This window comes from Rhinopithecus roxellana, chromosome 13 (assembly GCF_007565055.1).
Source record: "Rhinopithecus roxellana isolate Shanxi Qingling chromosome 13, ASM756505v1, whole genome shotgun sequence".
NCBI lineage: Eukaryota > Metazoa > Chordata > Mammalia > Primates > Cercopithecidae > Rhinopithecus > Rhinopithecus roxellana.
Genome location: NC_044561.1, coordinates 116,004,708 through 116,031,318, shown reverse-complemented (window position 1 = coordinate 116,031,318; position 26,611 = coordinate 116,004,708). Strand labels below are relative to the sequence as shown.

The 26,611-nt window shown below is 41.4% G+C and overlaps 1 protein-coding gene across 1 annotated transcript in view; it reads left to right on the top strand.

Moving 5' to 3' along the window:
* PTPRT (protein tyrosine phosphatase receptor type T) overlaps positions 1-26,611 on the top strand; it is an 812,457-nt gene that overhangs the window by 207,304 nt on the left and 578,542 nt on the right. Inside the window, exon 7 of the mRNA XM_030915349.1 lies at positions 6,520-6,813. Coding sequence (XP_030771209.1) covers positions 6,520-6,813 — 294 coding nt within the window. The remainder of the gene's footprint in view (positions 1-6,519; positions 6,814-26,611) is intronic.

Sequence of the window (26,611 nt, the reverse complement as noted above, 5' to 3'; positions counted from 1 at the left end):
TTTGGGTATTTCAGAGAAGTTTTCTTTACGTATGTCTTTGATTGTTGCTTTCTGTCAGTTGTTTGATGTCTTCTCCCTAAATACTTCCAATCCTTTGCTTAGAGGTGCATTCAGTATTCTCTACAACATCCTACTTCTTGTCCTTTTTTTATCTCTTTGTTGCCACCCTCAACCTCTTACTTTGGGAAAACTTATCAAATATTTTTTCTACCCATTTAAATAAGACATCAGATGTTTATTGACCATTGGCTGTATGTTTGGTTAGGGCACAAAGACTAATGTTTTTTTTTTTTTGAGACGGAGTCTCTCACTCTGTTGCCCTGGTTGGAGTACAATGGCATGATCCTGGCTCACTGCAACCTCTGCCTCCCAGGTCCAAGCAATTCTCCTGCTTTAGCCTCCTGAGTAGCTGGGATTATAAGTGACTGCCACCGTGCCCAGCTAATTTTTGTGTTTTTAGTAGAGACAGGGTTTCACCATGTTGGTCAGGCTGGTCTCAAACTCCTGACCTCAAGTGATCCTCCCGCCTTGGCCTCCCAAAGTGCTGGGATTACAGGAATGAGTCACCATGCCTGGCCAACAAAGACTTATTCTAGTTGGCACCTACTGGAGGATTTGATGCTATATTTACTTACGTTGTGTCCGAGGACCCTGAGCCCAAGCCAGGGAAGATAGCCCGGGCTACTGTGGATTGCTCACTGTTAGGGTAGTCAGTGGGTACACGTAGAATCCCTGTGGCCCTTGGTAGATAATTTAGGGACTTTTATGACTTGAATCTTTCATTGTCAAGGTAAAATAAATTTGAGGACCATGAAGACTGAGTAGAGCCACACATCTGGCTAGTGGTAAGCCAAGGTCAAGGAAAGCTTGGAGCCTGGCCCCAAGGTAGTCCTTTTTGATCCTCAGTCCATTATTGTATGAAAACAGCGTTGCACATAAATCGTAGAAAGTCTAATCAGCATCGAACATCTACTCTGTGCCTAGCCCTGTGCTACATGAGCGTAAGTCATGATGAAGCAGCTTTGAAAAGAAAAATTGGCATAGTTTAGTTAAAAATAATTGAAGGCTGAGCACGGTGGCTCACACCTGTAATCCCAGCACTTTGGGAGGCTGAGGCGGGTGGATCACCTGAGATAAGGAGTTCGAGACCACCCTGGCAAACATGGCGAAACCACATCTCTACTAAAAATGCAAAAATTAGCTGTACATGGTGACAGGTGCCTGTAATCCCAGCTACTTGGGAGACTGAGGCAGGAGAATCACTTGAACCCAAGAGGTGGAGGTTGCAGTGAGCCGAGATGGCACCACTGCACTCCAACCTGGGTGACAGGGTAAGACTCTGTCTCAAAACAAAACAGCAAACAAACAAACACACAAAAAAGTAAAAGGAAAGCCGTTCTAGTTGGGAAAACTGGCACAGACAAAAGAAGTCTGGCAATGAGAATGACGCAATTGTGTTTCTATCTGTGTATGAATGGGTTTGTGTTGGTGGCTAGGGTTGGGTGGGTGGAGGCATTCCCACAGACCTAGAGGGTCAGTAAATAGAAATGCAATTAAAACAGTGATCAGGTAGGGTGAGGCATGTAGTGGAAAGTGTTGGAGGCCAGGTTATGCTCACCTTAATCATATCAAGGCTCACTTCACATCTTAGTAACATTTGGTTTTTCTCAAAATGTTTGATTTCTGTCTGGAGCAGACAATACATGCGCCCAGCTCTGTCTCCAGCTATTTGAAACACTTTTGCTCTCTGTGGGAATTTCTGGGGAGTCAAACTGTTACAAGTGCTCACAGCAGGGAAAAGAAAGACAGAATTGTTCTGGAGATTGCTGCCTGAGGATGAGGCAGAATTACATGAAGGGGTCACTTCACCATCTACATATTGAAGGAGAGCCTTGGAGGCTCAGGGCTGCTGCTGCCCAGGCCTCATGGATGGCTCCTGGCATCCTTGTCCTCGCAGTGCTTTGATGCCTGGCTGGAAGGCACTGATGTCATCACCCAGCTCAGGCCTCAGCTCCTTGAAGGCAAGACTTCCTCCTCCTTAGTCTGGTTGCAAACTTCATGAGCAGAGGGTGCCATCAGATGTTAAATACTTACTCCTGGCTTTGCACAGATGGTGCTATGGAGTCTGGTAAGGAGAGGGCGTTGGTTGTGTTAGATGTGAAAAGGCTCATGGATAAGAAACTGGTGTGTGCCTGAACAACCTCTTATTAGGAAAACTATTAGGAATTCAAGCATCTGATGGTGCTGATAGGAGGGAATGGTATAGAAGTAAAGGCTAATTTTCTCCCAATTTTCTGGGGCTCAGTTTCAAGTAATTAGTGGCATTCTCTTCACCTAGTGAGTCACATATCCATATTTTTGTGATTTTTTTTAACTTTTAAGGTACCACTTATATACATAAAAATACTTATGTTTTAAGTTCACAGTTTGATGAGTCTTACATAACCCTGGTTAAGATACAGAAATGGTTATAACCACCCAAATTTTTCTCACGCCTTCTTTCAGGCAGTCATGTCCCTTATAGTAACACTGTTTTGATTTCTGTTATTTAATTACCCAAATCAACATATAGAGAACATTCTAACATCCCAGAAACTTCCCTCAGGCTCTGTCCCAGTCAGTACCTGCCTGCTAGGTAACTATGCTTCTGGCTTTTATCACCATAGAGCAGTTTTGCTTGTTCTTGAACTTTTCACACAAGTGGGGTCATCATGCATTCTTCTTTTATTTTTCTTTTGCATGAATTTTTTTTTTGAGATTTACTCATGTTGCTGTGTGTGTCTGCATCTGCAGCTGGTTCATTTCTTCTCACTGAGTGGTAATCCATTTTGTATATGTGTATCACTTTATGGATCCATAAGCTCCTACCTAGGTCTGGCTCCCAGGGCCTCTCCATTCTCAGACGCCCTCCTTCTCAACATCTTCTGAGTCAGCTTCCTTCTCTCCTGACTTCTTTGTGTCAATCCTTGAGTGAAGGCTGGAAGGTGAGCTCCATGCAGCCAAGATTGTGTCTGCACCTGGGACAGTGTGTGACCAGCAGCAGGGACTCGACATTCATAGAATGAGTGAATGAATGAGTGTCCAGGGAACATCGTTTTAATTGTTTACCAGTCTATCCCAAGTAACTCAGAACTAGGAGAACCCCCAGGAATTTTTCTTTGTTCATAGACTCAACATGAGCAGTCCCAGCAGAACACTCCCCTAAGCGCTGTCTGCAAGAGCTTCCCTAACCTCTAGACCAGATTAGGTCTTTTCACAGGCTTCAAAAATGCCTCTGCCACCCCCATCATGACTTTATTACACTTCGTTATCACTGATTTACTTGGCTGCATTAGATTTCATGCGCACAGTGCTCTGTCTGGCAAATGAGATACACAGGGGTTTCCTTTTCCTTCCTAATGACTCTGGCCATTGGACTGGATGGCCCTGTACATTTCCTATACTGTCTTCTTGAAGAGTTCATCTTAGAGATAGAGAGCTGATATAAATAGATAGGCTTTTTCTATGTATTTGTAAAATAATGTACTGCTTGCCAAAAAAATCATTCTGTGCTATATTTTTGCTTCTCTCTCTTTGAACCACCAGTACCTGTGCCTTCTAAACAATGCCAATTATAAAACAATAGATCACTGAAAAAGAAAAGAATAAAGCACACAATAATCTGATGGCTTCCCTGGTGCCACATAGAGGAAACACTGTGATTAAACTTACGTGGTCTCTTCTTGAGGGGATGGACGGAGAGGTAACCACGTGGCTAATCTGCACACAAATGTATGAAGTCACAAGTCGTTTGAGATAGGGACATTTATATACTCAAGGGGATGTTTGTTACTATACTTCCACATGCCATTAGAAATACATGAAAAGAAGCTAACCATTTGGAAAGATTTAATACTTTATTTTCTTTCTGGTGGTCAGTAATTGAATACTGCTGTCTGAAATAGGAGAGCAGAAAACCATGGTGAAAAGTCGATGGAAAAGAACTAAATGGGGCCACTCCCTCAGCACCCAAACTGTTGAAGTCTGCTGCTCTTAATTCTATAGAGGTCTAGTCTGTGAATAATTATGTTAAGGAATTGGGCAAAGTCATCAGAGAGCTGCAAAATATCACCCCTGAGGCCTCACTGGAGACTGATGGGAGCTCTGTAGAGCTGATAATGACAATCAAAGGGTCCATATATTTAACATGCACAAAGGATGAGCTCAGAAATTATCTGCCTGCCAACCTAACTTCTCTACCTGCAACAAATTATCCAAAAATCAATTTGCAAACACCTTTGAGATAACAAGGTCTTGAGTAATAACCTCCATGGCTTTGTAAAGAAAAGCATCTAGCTTGACTAATCTGCTTAATTTCCTTCTCTGACCAAATGGCAGGCTATAATAGAGGCAATCTGGAGTTGTCCCTTAAGATTTGCTTCGAGTCACACTGAGAAAATATTGTCCACCTCTGTTTCCTAGCAATTATTCTGTTTCTAGAGAATCTTTGCTTCTAGGTAATTAATTAGAAGGGAAGTGCTGAGTGCGTCTCTATCTCAAAGCCCTTACCTGAGTTCCAAGCTAAAATGTATACCTGCCTTCTATCCATGCGAATAAACCAGAGGCCCTCTACAAGTGAGATGTTCTCAAACAAATGCATGTTGTATTCCACCCTCATGTGCCTCCTCTGTGCCTCCCCTTTCTCCTCTTCCTTGTTCTACTCTTCATTTCCTCTTGTTCATATCCTTGGTCCTAAGAAAACATAAGATAAGACAGACTGAAGTCATTTGCACAAAGATATTCATTGTAGCATTATTTATCCTAGCAAAACATTAACAACTCACGTGTCCAGCAATCAGCGAATGCTTAATGTGGTAACCTGATGGATTGTTCTATAAATATTAAAGACAGTGATGATAAAGCTCGAGCAGTGTATGCAAAAAAAAAAAAATCCTTACAATATAAGTGAAGGAAGAAAAATGAATCTACATTGGGTCTAAGTGTTATTATAACCACACAAAAAAATGTGTCAATACATAAATAAACATTGGAGTGGAACATGGAGGAATAAAAATGGCTATGTTGGATGGTAGAGATATTTTGTTTCTTCCATTTTTCTCCATTTTCTTCCATTTCTTCTCATATTTTCTCTTTCTTCCGTTTTCTTTATTGTTCTGCCATTTTTACTACAAATAAAAATAACCAATATATTCAGTTCCATTTTTTTAACGATGAATATTAAGAGGCAGACAGCCTTCCTTGGTGCAGGTTGGTCCAGGAAGTCATGCAGATGTAAGTTTCATCTTACACTACCTTCTCCATGACCTTGGTTAGGTGACCTGATTTCTTAGGTTCTCTGTTTTGTTTTGTTTTGCTTTGTTTTGTTTTTCTCCATTAAAGTGAAGAGGATAATGTTGTCCCAAGAATTACATGAAATGATACGTGTAAGATTTTAAAGTACATAGGAAGTACAAGATAAGCGTTAATTTTTGTAGCTTTGCCACGGGCTAATAATTGCGAGGAAGAGGCCACAATCCATGCCTGCTGAACCTTTAGTCTACTTAGCTGACTGTGTGGAACTCAGTGGAAGAGAGGTGGCAGCACAGAGCAGATGCAAGAAAACTCAGCATGACTTTTCCTTTGACCCCTCATTCCTGCTGAGTCCGCTGTGACCCATGACTTTCTCTGCTGGAAGAAACCTGCTGGGGTTGAGGCAGAAGCTGAATTCTTGCTATGCCATCATTCTTTTTCTCCTTAGGCTCTTATCACCCTTTGGAAAGAACTTCCACTAACAATCTATGTGTTCTATGTAAGAAATGTTTATAGACCTTAGGCTCCCTTGGGTTTTGTGCCAAACTTCACTTCAGCAAAAGTAGGTTTTCCTTTTAGGCTAGAAAACAGAGTATTCAACCAGCAGCTTTGCTGTGTTCTGGGAAAACCATTTCCTCACATGGCCTTCTTTCTTTCGTGCCTTTAAATAAAGGAGATAAGGTAGGTGTTGAATATAGCTACTGAAGAAATACTGATTCAGGTACTTACATGCAAACCCTTAAAGTAGGGCATGAATGGGATTTAAAAAGGGTTTTCAGGCTGGGCATGGTGGCTCATGCCTGTAATCCCAGCACTTTGGGAGGCTGAGGTGAGTGAATCACCTGAAGTCAGGAGTTCAAGACCAGCCTGACCAACATGGTGAAACCCCATCTGCACTAAAAATACAAAAATTAACCAGCTGTGGTGGCAGGCGCCTATAATCCCAGCTACTTGGGAGGCTGAGGCATGAGAATTGCTTGAATCAGGGAGGCAGAGGTTGCAGTGAGCCTAGATGGCCCCATTGCACTCCAGTCTGAATGACAGAGCAAGACTCCATCTCAAAAAAAAAATAAATAAATAAAAAAAATAAAATAAAATAAAATACAAAGGGTTTTCTGACTTTTTTTTTGTGGCTATGTTGTGAATTCTGTGCCTTGTCATCACGTGCTCGGAGTCTGCTCTGTAAATCATTTGAGTCTGACAATCCTTTGTTGATTGCTTGTCTTACAGAGCCTCCCACGCCCATTGCTCCCCCAGAGCTGCTGGCTGTGGGGGCCACATACCTGTGGATCAAGCCAAATGCCAACTCCATCATCGGGGATGGCCCCATCATCCTGAAGGAAGTGGAATATCGCACCACCACAGGCACCTGGGCAGAGACCCACATAGTCGACTCTCCCAACTATAAGCTGTGGCATCTGGACCCCGACGTTGAGTATGAGATCCGAGTGCTCCTCACACGACCAGGTGAGGGGGGTACCGGACCACCAGGGCCTCCCCTCACCACCAGGACCAAGTGTGCAGGTAAGATTTTTTTTTTTTTTCCCAGGCTCCATTATGAGAGGCTGTGCTGTTGCCAAGACTGGCCATCCTCTTGCCTTTCTGTGACAAATAATTCCTAATTTTCTTTGAATGTGAATGTGCTTCCTATTGAGGATAAAAAGGATCAAGGTTTTGGTTTTTTTTTTTGAAGGACCTTCTGGCTGTGGTTGCATTTCTGGAGGCTTTCTAGCTCTGACTGTGATTCTGAGAACCTCCTGACTTTAGCTGGGTCATGGGAGGTTCCTGGATCTAATAGTGTTTCTGATGAGACACACTGGCTCTGTGTCTCCCAGAACTGCTGGTGCCATTTGTATGTCTGAGGCTTTCTAATGCTAAGAATGTCTTTGAGGGCTCTTGGTTTTGTGTCTCTGAGGGCCCTGGCCATGTTGCTCTGAGGGTTCTTGGCTCTGTTTCTCTGAGGGTTCTTGGCTCTGGTTGTGTCTCTGAGGGCTCCTGGCTCTGACTATGCACCCTGAAGGCTTCATTTAGACTATGTCCTTGGGGGCTTCTGGTTTTGGTTGTATCTTTAATGTGTTTCTAATTCTAACATTGCTCCTGCGGCTCCCTGAGCTGGGCCTGTGACTCTTGGTTTTGACAATTTTCTTGATGGTTCCCAATTCTAGAGTTGTCTCCGAGGGGCTCCTGTTGCCAACCACATCTTAAATGCCTCCTGGCTCTCACAGTATCTCTGAATTGTTTCTGGAACTGCCTTAGTCCCTAAGAGCTTCCTGCCTCTGTATCCCCTGGAGGCTCCTATCCCTACCTAAGAGTCTGGGTTGGGACTATTCCTCTGAGGGTCCTCTGGATTCCACTCTATCTCTGTGGGCTGCCGACTACACCTGTCTCTGATATTCTGGGATGCCATGTAAGAGTTTGCTGGCAGAGATTGTGTCTAAGAGGAGAGATTCTCTGGATCCAACTGTGTCCCAGGCCTCCTGGCTTCTACTGCATTTTTAATTAGGGGCTATTGGCTAACAACGTGTGTCTTACTGTATCTGAGATGGTCTGGCTCTGGATGCAACTCAAGAAATTAAAAGAACTTGCAGTTTATTTGTTGCAAATTACCTTATTTATATATATTTTTCACTCCAAGTAACCTTTTGCTGTACGATCTTACGTTTCATGTATACACAAAGGAATAGAGACTCAGTACTTTTAAACTCGTTGTCTAAAGTCATAGAATGGCCAGTGGCACGGTCAGCAATTACACTTAGATTTTCTGACTCTCAGCCTTTGATTTTTGGCCACATCATGATGAATAAAGAGAGAGAGAGAGAGCATTGTATATACAGCTGGGGATGTTCTAGTGGAAGCGGGTGTGGTTCAGGAAAGCAGGCAGCATGGGTTTCAGAAAACAGAAAGGAGTCACTGGGGGCATCTGGGTGGAGGGGAAGGAACCATCAGTACAGGAACCATGGAACAAACAGCAAGGGAAAGTGCATACAGTTCTGCCATAACCTGATATATAGATCCTTAAAAATCACCACAGTATATCAAGTTATGAAATAAAAACCACAGGGATTATGGAAAAAATGGGGCTGGAGGGCCATACTTCCCTAGTGACACATCAAAAAAGAGGGGAATCTAGTAAAACTTGTGGCACAATTTTATGCATGTGAAATGGCTAAGAAGTGCATCCATCCAGGTGGAGTATTCCTAACCTGAACCTCGGAAATCCAAAATGCTCCAAAATTTGAAACTTACTGAGTGCCAGCACGATACAACAAATGAACATGACATTGTTAACACTGCAGAAAAAGTGCCTGTAGATGACACGGCAAGCATTGGTGATGAGCTTATTGAAGGACTGGAGCAGTATGCATTCATAGCAGAATAGGAAACCATGTCAGTTTATAAAATCAGAGACATCTGAGACAAAAATCCTTGTTAACGAGGCAGATAACTCTGGAGGAAACATTTTTAAAAGCCATGGAGTAGAATGCCTCTTTCTCCCTGGAGGATCCACTTCCTGGTTCCTCAACTGCTTCTGATGTTTGTTCTCACCTAAAACAATAAAATGCAGGGTGTACCAACCCTTTATCAAAGCACAACACCACAGGGAGAGGACTGAAAGCCAGGATGTTTGTTGCTGACGTTCAACAGCTGATCCAGGTATCTGCTGAGGCTACTGTGCTGCTCAGTTAACCTGAACACATTAATTTCTTATGGTATTAATGACATATCATTTATTCTTTTTTACTGTTAAGCACTTATGTGTGAATAAGCATAAGAAGATGATTTCTTATCAATAGCATATACATTCAAAGTCAGGAATTATTATGATGACAGACAAGCACAGAATTGTCCGCATAAGTGGCTAAGATAGTTACATCTGTGCTTTCTGACGGTTCGACGTACACAAACTCGGTTCATGCACAACATTATTTAAAATATTATATAAGATTGCCTATGATATATATATATATAACATAAATGAATTTTGTGTTTGGACTTGGGTCCCATCCCCAAGATATCTTATTAGGTATAGGCAAATATTCTGAAATTCAAGAAAATCTGAACTCTGAAACACTTCTGGTCCCAAGCATTTTGGATAAGGGATACTCAACACAGATGGTGTGTTACCTTGAAAAAGACCTGAAGTTTGCTGTGGAAGTGGGCATCAGGGAGGTTGCAGCCTGTGAGTGACTATGAAGTGGTGGAAGGAAAGCTGTCTGAAACTGAGGGAAAAGGTGTAGCTCAGAACACAGGTAGTGAGCTCAGGGGGCAGGTAAGGGTTGGAACTGTGTGTGTGCTTGTATTCCTAGGTGGCTCAGGTTTGCTGGGTGCAGGTTTCTTCTTCGCTAATGTTTCTCACATACAAAATCACACATAAGCAAATGCGGAATTCGTGTTATTCTCAAATTGCCCTTTCATATATTAATTATGTTGGAACAAATTTGCGTTTTCAAAACAAGAGTTATAGTGGAATTGGCTGTAACCATTCTTAAGTATCTCAGTGATGTATTGTGGTAGTATGTAACCCACGTATTTTCGTTGCTTGAAAATATTCCTTGTAAGGTTATTGAACCACTAGGCTGAACAGAGATGCCATTTTCTTGATTATTTTCAAAACAGGCCTTTGGTAAAATTCCTCATTGAAACCTGATTATGAAACTTACTACTTTCAAAGGATATAATGATATGTTATTAAACTGGGTAATACCTGATCTCAGCTTTGCAATGCAATATTCATCCATAAAAATAATTGATTTGATCCTACTGATGAGACTTCTCTCTTTCCACAGGGTAAATGTAAGAGTTTCCAGGGTTTTTGATCTTTATAAATGATATTCAAAGTACTTTAGCAGCCCCCGTGGACTTATTTGCTGATGATCATATAATACATTTTGAAATTCAATCGCAAGATGATCATCTCAATAAAAATTTACAATCTATTGCAAACTGCTGCCATGACTGTGTAATGGATTTTACTTGTTGAAAACACAATAGTCTGGCTATCAATATAAAAATTATGAGTTGAAATGCAATTGTGGTATTTTATTTTTAAAAAACGTTGGTGTTTAAGTTACAGCTAATATCTTGAATAATCCACATTTTACAAAATGTGTCATCAAGAAGATAATCTTCCTTCCCACATCACCACTGATGGTGGAATGTTTTTTGACTCGTAATTAATTTTTAAGAGAATTCCAGGGCTGATACCTATTTGTAGGTGTTGTTTATTGGCGTTGGTAGTCTGAGATTTTCCTCCTTTTCCTATTCTATTATTAATCACGCTGGAAATGTACTTTTTATTTTACAAAACAGAAAGTGAGAGAGTATGTAGAGTGGAAGGTATAATTTTTGCCCAGAGGAATTTAGAGGCTGGGTTAAGATTCCAGCAAAACAGCAAAAAAGGTAAAACATAAAGGCAAGCATTGAAATAGCATGCTTCATGTAGGAAAGACAGCATCAGCATGGAAAGAGTAATGGTCTTAGAATCATCTAGGGCAATGGTTCTCAAAGTGTGGTCCCTGAACCAGCAGCATCAGTATTATTATAGACTGAATACGTATGTTCCTTTAAAATTCTTATGTTGAAATTCTAATCCTTGAAATGATGATATTAGGAGGTGGCACATGTGGGTGCTGATTATGTCATCAGGGCAGAACACTGATGCCCTTATAAAAGAGGCCCCAGAGAGCTCCTTCATGTCTTCCACCATGTGAGGATCCAGGAAATAGACCCTCACTAGACGCTTAATCTGCTGGCACCTTGCTATTGGACTTTCCAGCTCCCAGAACTGAAAAGGTAAATTTCTGTTGTTTAAAAGCTACACAGTCTATGGTATTCCGTTACTGCAACCCAAATGAATTAAGACAAGTATTCCCCTGGGAACTTGTTAGAAATGCACATTCTCAGATCTGTCCCCCAACCTAATACATCAGAAGTTCTGGGGTTGAGCCTAGAAATCTGCTGTAAGGAGCTCGCTGAGTGGTGTTGTTTCATACCCAAACCTTAGACTAACATATACAGTGACAAGCCAACATGACTCTTTGGAAGGATGTCCATTCCATAGCTTGGTCTTTGCAGCAGCTCTGAGATGTAGATGGGAGGAAAACAGACTCAGAATCGTTGGACCAAGGTCACCAATCAGTTAAATGCTAGGTCTCTTGGCTGAAGAAACTCTTCATCACAGGATTTGATGGTGTCTTCAGCCCTGGGGACCTCCTCTGCTCACAAGTGTCCTCTTGAGGGTGGCATTGGGTAGCAGGGAGGCTGGTGCCTATGGAGATCAGCTGAGAATGAATAACTACTACACAAAAGTTTCACTCCATTCTATCAAACATTTACTTAGTCTTTTCTTTGTGCCAAATTCTGTGCTAGGCACTGATGGCAGAGGTTGACTTAGTAAGGACATGCTAGTAGCAGGAAGAGACTTGGCAGCAGTAAGCTACGAGTTTGGGTGTAGCACAGAAGATGCTAGAGAGGCAATTCAGCTAACACAGGTGGGGACGCATTCTGGCTCTGCCAGTTCTGAGAGGTTACTGATTATGAAAATTCTAGGGTACTAAGGGAAGGGTATCCTTCCCTTAACCTGAAGGATACCTCCTCCGTAACCCTTAAGGAGGAGATTGTCAAGAGTTTGCCTGTAGTGCAGCATCCCAGCCCAGCAGGCTGGAGTTCAGAGCAAGACTCCCAGCCAGATAAACCAGAACCTGGACAAATGATCAGATAGGAATCGAGGTATGTGGGGTTGGGAGAAGGAAGTCAAAGCTGATACTTCCATGCTTCTGGTTTAGATGACTGAGAGATGAGTGGTTGTATTAGTCAGGGTTCTCTATAGGGACAGAACTAATAGGACAGATGTATATATAAAGGCAAGTTTATTAAGGAGTATTGACGCACACATCACAAGGTGAGGTCTAGGCTGTTTATAAACTGAGGAGAAAGGAAGCCAGTCCGAGTCCAAAAGCTGAAGAACTTAGAGTCGATGTACAAGGACAGGAAGGATCCAATATGAGAGAAAGATGCAGGCCAGTAGACTAAGCCAGTCTAGTCCTTCCACATTCTGCCTGCTTTTATTCTGGCCACACTGGCAGGTGGTTAGATTGTGTTGACCCAGATTGAGGGTGGGTCTGCCTTTCCCAGTCCACTGACTCAAATGTTAATCTTCTTTGGCAACACCCTCGCAGACATACCCAGGAACAATACTTTGCATCCTTCAACCCAATCAAGTTGACACTCATTATTAACCATCACAGTGATGGAAGAGTTTTCTGAGCTGAAAAACACAAAAGGGAATGAGCTCAGGTCTGAATCTGTTGTGTTGGAGGTGAGGATGCATAGCAGGTGATGGGAATATATAAATCTGGAGCTTAGGAGAGATGAGCAGATAACTGCTTCTTCCATGTGGACTTCCTGATTTCACTTGGACGTTAGGATCAAAGGGACTTCTTTTTTTTTTTTTTTGGAGACGGAGTCTCGCTCTGTCACCCAGGCTGGAGTGCAGTGGCACGGTCTTGGCTCGCTGCAAGCTCCTCCTCCCAGGTTCACGCCATTCTCCTGCCTCAGCCTCCTCAGTAGCCTGGATTACAGGCGCAAAGGGACTTCTTAGTACTGATGAAAGCAATTTAATTCTCTGTCTTCATGCTGTTCTGTTGAGATACTCCATTTCTTATATTTTTATTTATCATTTTGTTTCTTTTACTTAATCATTCACCATCTTTTGTGAGATATAGGTCTGAGAGCAAATGCGATCATGTATATCAAAGTACTTCAAAAACTCAAAATGTTCTTTAGCTGCCTATAGTGAACCAAACCTTTATTGGTTACGGCTATTGTTATGGATGCTGTGATTATGAGTAATTATATCAAAATAGGAAGTCTTACTTGTCCACTTCTCAGAACTAATTGGACATCTCGAAGGTGGACCATATTCTTTTGTTGTTCACCAACTCCTGGGAAATCCCATTTCAGAGTCCATGCTGTGGTCTGGGCTCTCAGAGACTCTCTTGTCTAGAGCACTGTGTGCTTTCCTCCAGCACATCCCCAACAGCAGACATTCTGTGATAGGAGTTGGGTCTTAGAAGAGCTGTGTGTTGCCCACCCAGCCTCACCTTGAATGCTGCCTCTGATGGGAAGTTTGCACTCTTCCATGGCGGACCGTTTCCCTGCTGGAGATCTTGGGTAGTGACTGTTATCCTCTACCTGGTGTTGGCTTGGTTATCATACAACTCTGGATGGATTATACACAGAGTGTCCATTAGGTTTAGAAGAGTAGGGGCAGTAGGCAGGCTGCTAGCATTAACTGTCTGGAGTCCACAGTGAGAACAAAGGCAGTGGATGCCGAGGTCAGTAACTGGAGAAAGCAGGTGAGACGACAAGAGATATGGACACCACATGGGTCCAACTTGGCTGTTTACCTCTCCTGCAGGTACCACTTTCAATGGCTTGGGTACCAGCTTATTGGTATCTTAAGACTATCATCTAGCATTAGATAGAAGAAGCTCTTCCTCGCTGTCACCCTCAAATAGGCCTCCTTGAAACACCCACTTGTAAATTTTGCTCCCAAGAGACATATTCTTCCTCATCTCAAAAACAGGTCTTCAGCCCCTCACATTTGTCTCAATTAATCCCAGAAACTGGTTCTTTTATCCCCCTAAACTTTGCTTGAAGCAGACCCCAGGCCACTCCGATTATAGTTACAGAATCACAAATCAACAATCCAGCAAGTCATGTAATCTTAGCCCATCCCCCGTGTGTGTAAATCAAAGGCCCCTTGCCTGGGAACCCACTTCATTGTGGTCTTGCAGAGTCCCAGCTCTCCAAGTGAAAAGTGGCTTTGTACAGTCAGAGACACCACATATGTTGTTGATTTGGAGGTTTCTCTATTCCTTCCACCTGAGGGTTGATTGCAGTTTCTATTTTATTTACATATTTATGGATTTCTACTTGCAGTGATATGTGTCTACCTCTCTCTTTTCTCCAGGGGAATAAAAAAGATAAATTCAAATTGCTGGGCTCAATGAAGTGAGAGTAGTCATTAGAATAGAATGAAAAGGATAGAGGCTTTAGAGCCAAAAATAATCTAGTTTTTATTTCAAGCTGGGCACTTGCTAGCTGGGTGACCGGGATGTGTTACACCATCTCTCTGTGACTCAATTTATTTTCTTCCATCTAAGGGATATTATAATATGTGATTTTGTTGGAAAGCTTCAGTGAGATAAGTTATATGCCTTGCAGAGAACTGGGAACATAGGGGCCCTTTAATAAACGTTATTTAGAAATAAATCTTAGGCCTGGGAAAAAGACGTCAGAACCTAATTTCCTTCACTGTGGCATGATGGACCCTGTTTTAAGAAGGATTTCTCTGGTTGCTACTCTCTGTACTTTCTTAGACAGTAGTGGTTTAGCAACAAGCTCTGACCACTGCTGGGAAGACAGGACATACGTGGCTGTGTGCATGCTGTGGAGTCCTCGACGTGTAGCTGTGATGGTACTTCATGATAGGGCATGGGGTAAGGGGGATGGGAATTGACCTTTTTATAACCGTCTCTAGTCCCAGGTGAGAGGGAGAACCATGTTATGCAGATCCTTCTCTCTTTGAGGAGGCCAAGGCTTGTAAGAATGAGGCCTTTCAAGCCCAGAGCAAAAAGGGATTGGAAGTGAGCCCAGACTCTCTGCGATAAGCAGCCTCAGGTGGTCTCTGTGTTCTCTGAGAAGCCAGTGGGTCCCACAGGCGAGGGTCTTTAAGGGCAACATGCAGTTCTAGGACAGAGTAGAGGCAGAGAATTATAAAAAGAGGTAATTGAAGGTCCAGAAAATAGAACAGCGTCGGTCAACTAGTCTCGTGAGTTTTTCTTCTTCTTCATTTCTCTATGTCTTGGCTGCACCATTTATAAAATGGGAGGAATATAACCTGGCCTAACTCTTAGGGTTCTGAATTAGAAGTAAAATGGGACATCCTTCTGGGCAGGAGCATAGTATGAACACAGACATCTAACCTCTATCTCTGCTCTGCTGTAATTCTGGTGAGAGATGATCCATAAATCTTCGGGGAACATGGAAAGAGTAGCCAATAGAAATGAAAATTGAATCGCTATCCCATCCAGAATCAAAGCCATAGAGTTAATGGATTCTAAAGACCAATGGAGAAATTTTCAAGACCATGAGGATCTAGGGAAGGAGGGGACTTCCATGTACGCCACATCATGCTCGAAGGGACATAGTTGCTCGTGCAGTGCAGGTGAACCTAGGTTGAAGGCAGCCACAGAAGATGGATTATGACTAGCACTTCCTCAGAAAGATGTGGAGAAGGGGTTCTGGCAGTCCTTGCATCACCTACCCAACTTGTTTTGCTCCTGCGGCATTCTTTTCTTCCCCTGGGGTGTAGGACCACGAAAGAGATGAAAACTAAAGAAGGGAGAAAACTTGCTCTGATCATACTTGGTTATGGAGCCTCTGATTGAGACACCATAAGAATTATCTGCAGATGGACAAGCACCTTGAGGGCAAAAGATGTTCATCTCTTCTTCTTGCAGACCCTCTCTCCCCTCCCACTGTCACATGATGTCTACTGTTGGCTACATTGGAGTCCCTCTCCCTTGGCTTAAGAAAGAGGCAAAGAAAGCATAAAGCTCTCTCTCTTTAAATCTACAATTCATAATTTCAGAGACTCTCTTCCCCTAACCCGTGAAGTCTCATTATTGTATGAGCTGACTGTAGCGCTGGGAGGGAAGATTGAGAGTCCGCTTGGGAACCTCTTAGTTCTCTGGAAGAAATAGCTGGAAGTCCCTTAGCTCTTCTCTGTAGAAGGTGGCAATATTTATTTTGTATGCTTATTGGTTTTGTAGTCTTAGATAAAATTCCAAAGCAACAGGAAAAGCCCTATTAGGCATCCAGTTGCACTTTTAGATTTTTCTGCCACTCCATGCTCCTTAGGGAGCCAGGGCCTCCTAGAAGATGAAGTGCAGCAGTGTAACTGAGCACCCCATTTTTAAAAGAAAAAAAATGAATTTTTAAACCTTTTTTCTTTTCCCCCACCACCTACTTAGCTCTTTAGGAATGAAATTATAATCTTTACCTTTTCTCCACCAGACACTTCCAACACAGCAAGCCTGTCTAACTATGTGTTTACTTAGAAGTTCCCGAGACTGAATCTTGAAGCAAACCAGGCACATCCAGAATTCTCTCCCAACAGGAGATTGCCTCCATTTACAACCTCGCTCTGCCCGTGATGGCACTAGCGAGACCTCCGGATAGATAAGAAATCTGAAAAGTCACATAGACCCTGTGCTTCCTCACCCTCTCCCCTTTGTGCCCTTCACTCTAAGCCTTCCTTTAAAGGCCGCTGCTTTCTGCTCAGAAGCAAAGTGGCACCCTGAGGCAGGAACCTGCACCACTGCCCTTCAGCTAGCTCTGGAATAAAGTCACTTTCTTTCTAGCAGATCTTGCTCTTGTTACTTGAACTCTGCAAGCAACTAAATCTGTATTCAGTTACAATAGTAAGTCAACAAGTAGTCCTCCAATTTCTTCTAAATTTGAGGGTTGAAATTTGAAGAAAAAGTGAGTCACAGAGAAGCATTAAAGATAGTAAAAGCTAATGGTGTTTGTTTATCAGGCTCTCTGGATTTTAAAAAAATAGCACCCCAAATATATTAAAATGAGAGTTCAATCACTCTTATAGCTGTGTCACACTTGAGATGACAGTGTAAAGAAAATGTGTGATTATAGTGATGAAAACAGTGGCTGCCAATTTGAGGAGTATCTACTATATGCAAGGCCTATAGTGTTGAGCTTGTTTTGAATATTTTACTTGTAATTCTTGCAGCAACCTTGTGAGGTAGGTATAATTCCTGCACTCACTGTCTGAGAGGTAGGTGACTTGCCCAAGGCCACACACTTGCTCAAATGGCCCAGCTAAAAATCAAACCCTTAACTGCACAGCTACAAAGCTCTGTCTCCTGAAATCCAGAATCATTATCAATGCATAATGCACCCATGGCCCAGTTGGGTGTTTTCCAGGAATGTGTTGATGAAAAATGCTGAATATTAGAAAAACTATTGGTGTAATGCCTCATATTAGTAGGCCAAACAATAAAAATCATCTTATCCTCTCAAGAGAGGCTAAGAAGTGATTTGAAAAATTCAGCCTTCATTACTGATCAGAATTCTTAGTAAGCTAGAAATGGAAAGACACTTTCTTATATCAGAAGAAAATGTTCTTATAGCCTCAATGCCTAAGAGAATAAACTTAACAAAAAAAACAAGCTATTGGAACTACTAAAAGATTTCAATGCTATGGTCAGACACAAAGCAAATAAACAAAAGTCAATAGCCATATGCCAGTAATAACCATTATAAAAATATAATAAAATGTATCCTATTCTCAAATGTAATTACGGTATAAATACTTGTGTAAACTAAGAAATGTGCAGCATGTATATGAAAATACAAACACCTACAAAATTTTATTGAGGATGAGAAAACAAGACCTGAACAAACAGCTGTATGTCATGTTGTTGGATTAGCAAATTTAATATTGTGAAGATAGCAATCCTTCCCAAATTAATTGATGGGTTTAATACAGTTCTAATCAAGATCTTAATGGGATTCATTTTGAAACTTAAAGTGATTTAAAAGTTGATCTGAAAGAAAATACAGGAGAAAGAAGTCAAGAGCACTTAGAAAAAGTGATTGGGGGATTTCTCTGTGAAATGTCAACATTTATAAAAACTGTAATAATTAAAGCCTAGAAATGAATACAGTATATAGCAAAACTGACTTTCAAAATTTATACGACACTTTGGGAAGCCGGGGCAGAAGGATCACTTGAGCCCAGGAGTTCAAGACCAGCCTGGGCAACATAGCAAAACCCCATCTTTACAAAAATAAAAAGATTTATATGAATTGAAAATTGCTTATCAAATAGTACATGATTAATAAATTGTACATGGTAAGACACTTTGTAAAAAATAGAATTTATTGCATATATTACCATATGCTAATTAAATTATGGGTAGTTTAAAAACTTAAAAGGCAAAACTAGAAAAAAATAAAGAAAATATCATTCTTTTATTGGGAGAGACTCTCAGTTCATTAAAAGCATGCAAATATACCATTGAGGTCATGGTTTACACATTTTACTACATAGAAAGACAAGAAAAAGAAAAATCTTCTATGCCATGTTAACTAAAATCAAATAGCACGTGAGTAAACTGGTTGTGGGAAAATATGTGACGAAACTGAGAAAAGGGAGATAAAATATCTTTACACATAAAGAGCTCTAATATTAAAATGTAATCACACTGATAAAAAAAGGCTAAAGGCTTAAAGAGGTAATTGCTAAACAAAATATGAATGGCAAAAAGCATATTAAAAATGTTCAGTGTTACAGATGATCAAATAAATGTGTTTTATCTATAATATTACCTACCTATATATTTTTTAAATTGCTAATAAGCAGTATTGGTAAGGAATAACGAAGCAGGTTCTTACAGGCATTTCTGCAGGTGAGTTAACTGGTACAGCATATTAAGAGGACAATTTGCTAATTTTTTTTCTAGCAAAATAATCAGAGCTGCTCAAAAGAGAGTTTCAGACATAGAGGACATCACTGCATTATTTATAAGGACAAAGACTTGGAAATCACTTTAATGCACCAACAATTAGAGAGTAGTTAAGTAAATTTTGGTGCACACACATAGTGGAATTCTATGCTAGTGTTTTTACAAACTGTTTTCGTGGCATATCTATCTAATGGTATGGGTTAACAACGTTCATGCTATAGGAAGTTTAAAAAAAAGTGTACAAAACCACAAGTGTAAGTAATTACTGTCTCAATTTTGTGAAATGTAAATACACAGAACACATATCAGCTAGGGCCAGTTTACCAGTGAAAGCTATAAAGTATTGACCAGAACTCCCCATTTCAAATTCTGCACATGGAGATTCCAAAAGGAGCACACGAGTCGCTGTTCACTACCTGCCCTGGATTCTAGAACATCAATCAACTTCTTCTGGCTCCCCTAACTGAACCAAATGTGGACCTGGGCCCTTCCACGCCGCTCTCCTGAAGCCAAATAACAAAGGCTGTTTCCTACAGCAACAAACTTCTCTTGGTGTTTGGTGGGACTCATACAAGGGGCTGCACTGCCGTCCTCCCCAGCATAGAACTCATCCTTCCTCAGACTTCAAAAGTCCTTTCAACAGGCAAGAAATTTTCACCTCTTTCTGTTTCCTCCCTCCCAAATTGCCCGCAGGTGCAGCAAAGTCTTCTCATTCAAGTTCCTAGAGCAGTTCAACTTTCTCCAGACTCTATTTCCAGGCCCCTCTTTGTGCATCTTTTGCATTGAGCTGAATATTAAGTGGGGCTGGGGGAGGACAGCTAATTCTGAGATCAAAGCATTTCTTTGATTGGAAACAACCCTTCTTAAAATATGTATTTTAATCTATCTGCACTTAGGTATAGGTACAGAGACAGACATGCCATATATATGTATTGTATATTCATGTATATATATAAACACACACACACATACATATATATATTATACACACACACACACACACACACACACAGGTATTGAGACTATGGGTCACAAAAATTTATATAGTTTAGAAATAGTTGTACCCATTGGAGTCAAATGTGAATGTGAATGATTGTTATAAATTGTAAAACACTCTAGATGAGGTTATTTTTATTACAGTTAGTGAATCATTGACATTTTCGGACAGTACAGAAACAGTCCCAAATTTGCTAAGCCCTGAGAGGCAAACCAAGCTTCAAGCTCAGTGTTCAAATAGAGTAGGGACAGTTAAACAGGGGGTTTGCTTTCAGACCCATCAGAGTTGTAATGCCAGATTCACTCCTTAGGATGCTGGACAGCCTTGGGCAATTGCTTGACCTCTGTGAATCAGTTTCCCCCTCTGTTAATTAGTATAATGCTGCTTACCTCACTGGATAGAAATACAGGTCATTAATATTAATGATGGCTAATAACGCTCTGCAAGGCTTACCCCACTGAATTCGCCTGGAAACCTATAACCCCATGAGGTAGGTTCTATCATCACCATCACTACCACGGCCAGAGAGATTTAGTGTTTTGCTCCAAGTTACACAGTTTAGGAAGTAGCTGAGGTTGGGGCCTACAGAGTCTGATTAGAGTCCTGCTCTGGACCCAGCTGACCATAGAACTCTAAGTACAACGAGGAGAACTTAGTAGGTGCTGAGTAAATTGGAGCTTTTGGTACTTTAACACCTAGAGGCTCACTTTCTCTCTCATTACCCATATATTACCTACATTTATGTTTCAAATTGGTAGTAACTAGTTTTGGCAAGGAGCGAAACAGACTCTTAACAGGCATTTCTGCAGGTGAGTCAACTGGTGCAACGTATTAAGAGGACACTATGCTATTTATTTCCACTTTCTCATTACCTAGGCCCTAGGCCTTCCTCACCATTCAACCCCCAAATCCTCATTGCCATGAGTCTGAGGGGCTAGCCCTTTGCTATGTTCACAAAGCTCACTCTATCAAGAGCTTGGTATGCAGCCTCAGCCAAAATGATGCCTGAGCCAGAGGAAGCCAAGGGCACCCTGTCCATTGCTGGCCATTCTGGAATGCAGAGGTCTCCCTACAGTGAGAAAAATGGGAGAGTTATCCAGAGCAGTGAGCCCAAACCTGGCTTGATGCAGAGAAACAGACTCTGCCTGCCAGAAAAGAGGGAAACCGGAGTGTCAGTTGTTTCTAAACCCCACCCACGATTGGCTTGAGTCACAAGTCATCCTGAGATTCTTGAGATGAGGTGTAGCAGGAGGTGAGGGTGGGAGTTAGGGGGTCTCGAGGTTCGATTGGAATCCACCAGGGAGTGATTGTCCATCCCCCATGGCCATGTAGATTTTCCTTGTTGGGGCTTCTTAATCATTAGAACCTGTAACTCTTCCGGCCAAGAGTTTCCCTGGGCTTAGGGCTGAAAATGGGTGCAGCCACTATAACTACTCTGGTGATGGCTGCTGTTTTACTTCTTTATCTTCTTCATCTTTATATTTGAAAAAAAAAAAAAAGGTAGCACATTTTTGAAATTTGGAAATAACCTTTTGAAAATAGGAAATGTATCTCATATTCCAGTTAAATATATATTTTCTGCTTGTGTCTATTCCCTTTTAATCACTGACCTCATTCTCATGTAATCATGTTCCATATGCCAGTTAGTCTCACTGGTCACTCTACAGCATAAAATAAATATTTTACAGCAAAGTTTTGTGTGAACCAGTTAACTCATCACTGCCCTTTACACGTCCCTTTAAAAGTCACTTCGCAAAGGACCTTGTTGATCTAGCTTCCTCTTCCTCTCTCTCCATTTTAACCTTTTAAAACATTGTTTAAGGCTGGGCACGGTGGCTTATACCTGTAATCCCAGCACTTTGGGAGGCCGAGGCAGGCGAATCACAAGGTCAGGAGTTCTAGACCAGCCTGGCCAATATGGTGAAACCCCATCTCTACTAAAAATACAAAAATTAGCCAGGTGTGGTGGTGCACGCCTGTAGTCCCAGCTACTCGGGAGGCTGAGGCAGGAGAATTGCTTGAACCCAGGAGGCAGAGGTTGCGGTGAGCCGACATCATGCCACTGCCCTCCAACCTGGGCGACAGAGTGAGACTCTGTCTCAAAAAAACAGAAAGAAAAACACTGTTTACCAAACTTATCCTAATTCATAGTCATCTACTTATCCGTGTGTGTATTTGTTTATTACTTGCCCTTTCCATTAGACTATATACTCCCCAGGGATCATTCCCTTGTCTGTTCTGGTCACTAGTGCCTGGAATCATGGATGGCACCTGGAGGGATGCAATAAATAGGTGTTGCATGCATGAAAGAATGTTGCGAAGACAAATATGTGCACTGGAGAGAAGTTGGAAAAATCATAAAAATGCACACACAACAACGAAAAGAATCCAACAAAGCATCACTCAGTGATAACAACTGTTATCAAGTTGGCATTTTTAATGGTTTCATGTCTTATGTTTAGCTCATTAACTAATAGAGGGTTTGTTTTGCCCTTTGGTATAAGGTGAGGTTTCAGCTTGTTTTTCAATATTTAACCTATTATTCCAGCACCATTGCTGGAATAAGCTTACAATACCCCAAAAAATGATGGACTGGGGAGGGAGGGGATGGGAGTCTCTTGGCGGGGAGAAGGGATGGAAGCTTAGAGCCTGACCCAAAGAAGCTTCACAGCTGTAAGAGAACATATCAGAGTGGGTGCCATATTTACAAAGCTTCTGAACTTGTAGACATAATGGTGGAGCAGACACCCTGTTAGGGAAACTTATTTTGGGAGGAAACCTCCAGCCCCTTCCACGTGGCCAGCGCCACCTGCTCTTGCATAGCCTTTACAGTAGTATCTTCCCAGAGCCCTTTATAAGCACGATTTCTATTGATCCTCACATTACCCTGCGACTTAATTCAGAGGATCACTGTCATTTTACATAGGGACACTGACGCTCTGAGGAGTAAAGCGATTTTCCCCAAATCTCAAATCTCGTAATAGCTGTGAAATAGCATCTCCTGACCAGACTCACTTGGCTCCTGCCTCTGTCCACTGCAGAAGGTTTCTATGTGCTGTGAATCTTGGATTAACCAGACAGCATGGGGGAAATGTGGTGGCGATGGGATGGAGGAGGCAAGAGCTCTGATTAATTGAATTTTTTTTTTTTAATTTGCAGGTTAAGCAGTGAATCCATTTAAACTTGACCCAGACTATTTTATATAGGACTGCATATGGACTAAACACAATAAAATTGAGCCCAGAGGAATATCCCTTAGAAGGAAGAAGTCAATAACATAGCCCTTAATTGCCTTTTATAGTTGGTACATGGATTTGACTTTCCCTGTACCCACCCCAAAGCATTTGACCAAAGCCGTGGCAGCTTAGACATCTAAAGGCCTCCCACAGTCTGGGAAAGACCATCCCACTCTCTTGAATATATTGGACTCTAACTCCCTGAGGACAGACCTCTGTGTCTGGCTGGCGCATCTAGTAGTTTGAAGAGTGGATGAATGTACATTCATAATTAGGTGTGGCTATCAAGGTGACAGTATTCTGTATTATGGGAGTTTAGGGTTCAGACTGAGTGTGCAATGGGATGCCTGTAATATGTTACACAAAATATCCCAAGAGCATGACATTTAATTCCGTCCACATATTCCAAAGACATTAGATGAAAGATATTACCTAGGAGAGCACCAGGCCCTATGGGGATGAGCTATTAAAGCTGTCATATGAGCAGGCTGGAGGTGCTGACCCAGATGTTTTTTTTTGCAAGTTAGAGAGTTCCTGGTGCCTCGAGCTGTTCAAACTTCTGCTGTATATAGTGGAAACGTTAAGGCAAGTATTCACATCTTAATGGCATTTTGTAGCAATGATGGAAAAAAAAGTTTTCATTATTTTATTTTGGAAGATACAGAAAAACACTAAAAAAGGATGTAAAAACAAAACATGAACCCCACCACACGGAGACTGTACAAAATTTTAAGACAGTTCTTTCCATTAAGGTTTACTTTTCTTAATACAGACAGATATATCTCCTGGACAAAATTGAGCTAATATGTAAATGTTGTTGAGTAATACATTTTAAAACAATGTATAATGAATATTTTTTCTGTGTACTCAAGTATCTTTTTACTTCAATAAATGCAAATATTAAATTGAATAATATATAATAGAATTGAATAGATATGGTCTTAGTTTTTATGGATCCTGAATACTAATGGGGGAGACATACATTACATTTAATATAGATACAGAAATACAGTTTTCATTATTTGCAGATTTGCAAATTTACTCACTAAAATTTATTTATAACAACAACATCAGTACTCTTGGTTCTTTCCCAGTCATTCACAGACCTGCACAGAACAGTGAAAACTTTGGGTTGCCCAATGCAGATATTCCTAGCTGGAGTCAGAGGTGGCACTCTGCTTTCTTGTTTAAGCTCCCCTACTGTAAATGACTATCCTTTTCATGGTTTATTTAGTGTTATGTTTTTCCCATTTTTGTGCTGCTGGTGATTTTGCTGCTTTAAGTGGCCCCCAAATGTAGTGCTGAAGTATTGTCTATGTTCCTAAGCACAAGAAGGCTGTGATGTGCTTTGCAGAGAAAATAGGTGTATTAAATGAGCTTTGCTCAGGCCTGAGTTACAGGGCTGCTGAATGTCAGTTCAATGTTAATGAATTGACAAAAATCTGTTAAGTAAGCTGTCTTTGAACAGAAACACACAGAACAAGGTTATGTACATAAACAAGGTTCTGTACATAAACAAGGTTCTGTATTAATCAGTTGACAAAAACATTGTGAGCAGAGGCTCACAGGAACTTAACTTTGTATTTCTCCTAGGAGCCATGGGTTCAATATTCAGTAATTCAGTGCAACTTTAGAGAACATTACTTCCAATAAGAAGAATCAGTTAGATATATGTATAAGTCAGTAAGGTAGGGAGTGGTCAGTGATAGAGACATACATTTGGGTTCTTTGGCTCTAGATATAACTTAAAACTGTTAAAAGATAACTTTCAAGAAAAGGTAAAACCAAGACCCTCACAGAGATGTAAAAATGAACATGATTGCCTTTAGTTCATTGATGAGGAAACTGGTGAGGTGTTACAGCCAGTACAGAGGAAAATTCAAAGGTAAGAGATATGTATAGTTCAGGAATATGAAAATGGAAGCAAAAATAGCTTTTTTTCCTTGAGGGAGCAAGGTTATCCCTTTTCCTGATCATGGAACCATTTGCATTTCTATGGGCAAGAATTATTCTGCATTATTATCAGTTATCTACAATTTCCAGAGTTGGGAAACAGCTCCCATAGAATCAGAATCTGATAACAAGGAAGCATGGGCTATAGACAGTGCAATTTTTCATTGAAGCACAGATTTTTTCCCCCACAAAGCCATACTAATAAATGCCATCAACTTAGATAAAGCATGTAGAGAGATAAGAGAGGCCAACCCCAGGGAATGCCACCACCATAAAATTGGGTTGTGAAGACAGAGCCTGAAAAGAAGACCATGAACAAACAACTAAAAGCAGAAGGAAAACAAGTGAGATATGATGCCTTCAGGTCAACAGCAAGACTGAGGATGGAGAAAGTTGCCAACTCTGAAGGATTGAGTAAGTTGTGCTCCAAAGAGTCCCCTTGATGTATTAGTCCGTCCTCACACTACTATAAAGAACCGCCAGAGAGTGGGTAATTTATAAAGGAAAGAGGTTTAATTGACTCACAGTTCCACAGGGCTTAGGAGGCCTCAGAAAACCTACAATAATGGTGGAACAGGAAGTAAAATACATCCTTTTTCACATGGTGGCAGGAAGTAGAAGTGCCTAGCAAAGGGGAAAAAGCCCCTTATAAAACCATCAGATCTCATGAGAAATCACTCACCATCACAAGAACAGGATGGGGGCAACCACTCCCGTGATTCAGTTACCTCCACCTGGTCCCACCCTCGACACATGGGGCTTATGGGAACTACAATTCAAGATGATATTTGGGTGGGGACATGGCCAAACCATATCACTTGGATTTGTCAGTGTTGGAGTGATGGGTGACTTGGCATTAACAGATATTAAAAAATAAAAGCAGGCAAAACCCAGAGTGTCATATCATAGGTGACAAGGGGGTGAGAGAGCGAGGCATTGTTTTGATTATAGTCTTAATATACTGTTATATGGATGTACAATTGATTTCATCCTAACTTTGATTTCCAGACATGTTTTTCCTAATTTTAAAAAACTATAATCAGGCCGGGCGCGGTGGCTCAAGCCTGTAATCCCAGCACTTTGGGAGGCCGAGACGGGTGGATCACGAGGTCAGGAGATCGAGACCATCCTGGCTAACACGGTGAAACCCCGTCTCTACTAAAACATACAAAAAAACTAGCCGGGCGAGGTGGTGGGCGCCTGTAGTCCCAGCTACTCGGGAGGCTGAGGCAGGAGAATGGCGTAAATCCCGGAGGTGGAGTTTGCAGTGGGCTGAGATCCGGCCACTGCACTCCAGCCTGGGCGATAGAGCGAGACTCCATCTCAAAAAAAAAAAAAAAAAAAAAAAACTATAATCAGCATCTTGAAAGATACAAATATATGTGCATATATGTAATATTTTTCCTAGAATAAATTCCTGGAACAGTCATTGGTGGGTCGGTGAGCATTTTCAAGACTTTGAGACAGTTCTTCAGAAATTGGGTCAATTTACACCCTGCCTTCAACAGTGGATGAGCAGCTTTACTTATTTGGACATGCCCATCTATAGCTATTATGAGTTGACATTCTGCCTTTATTCTTCT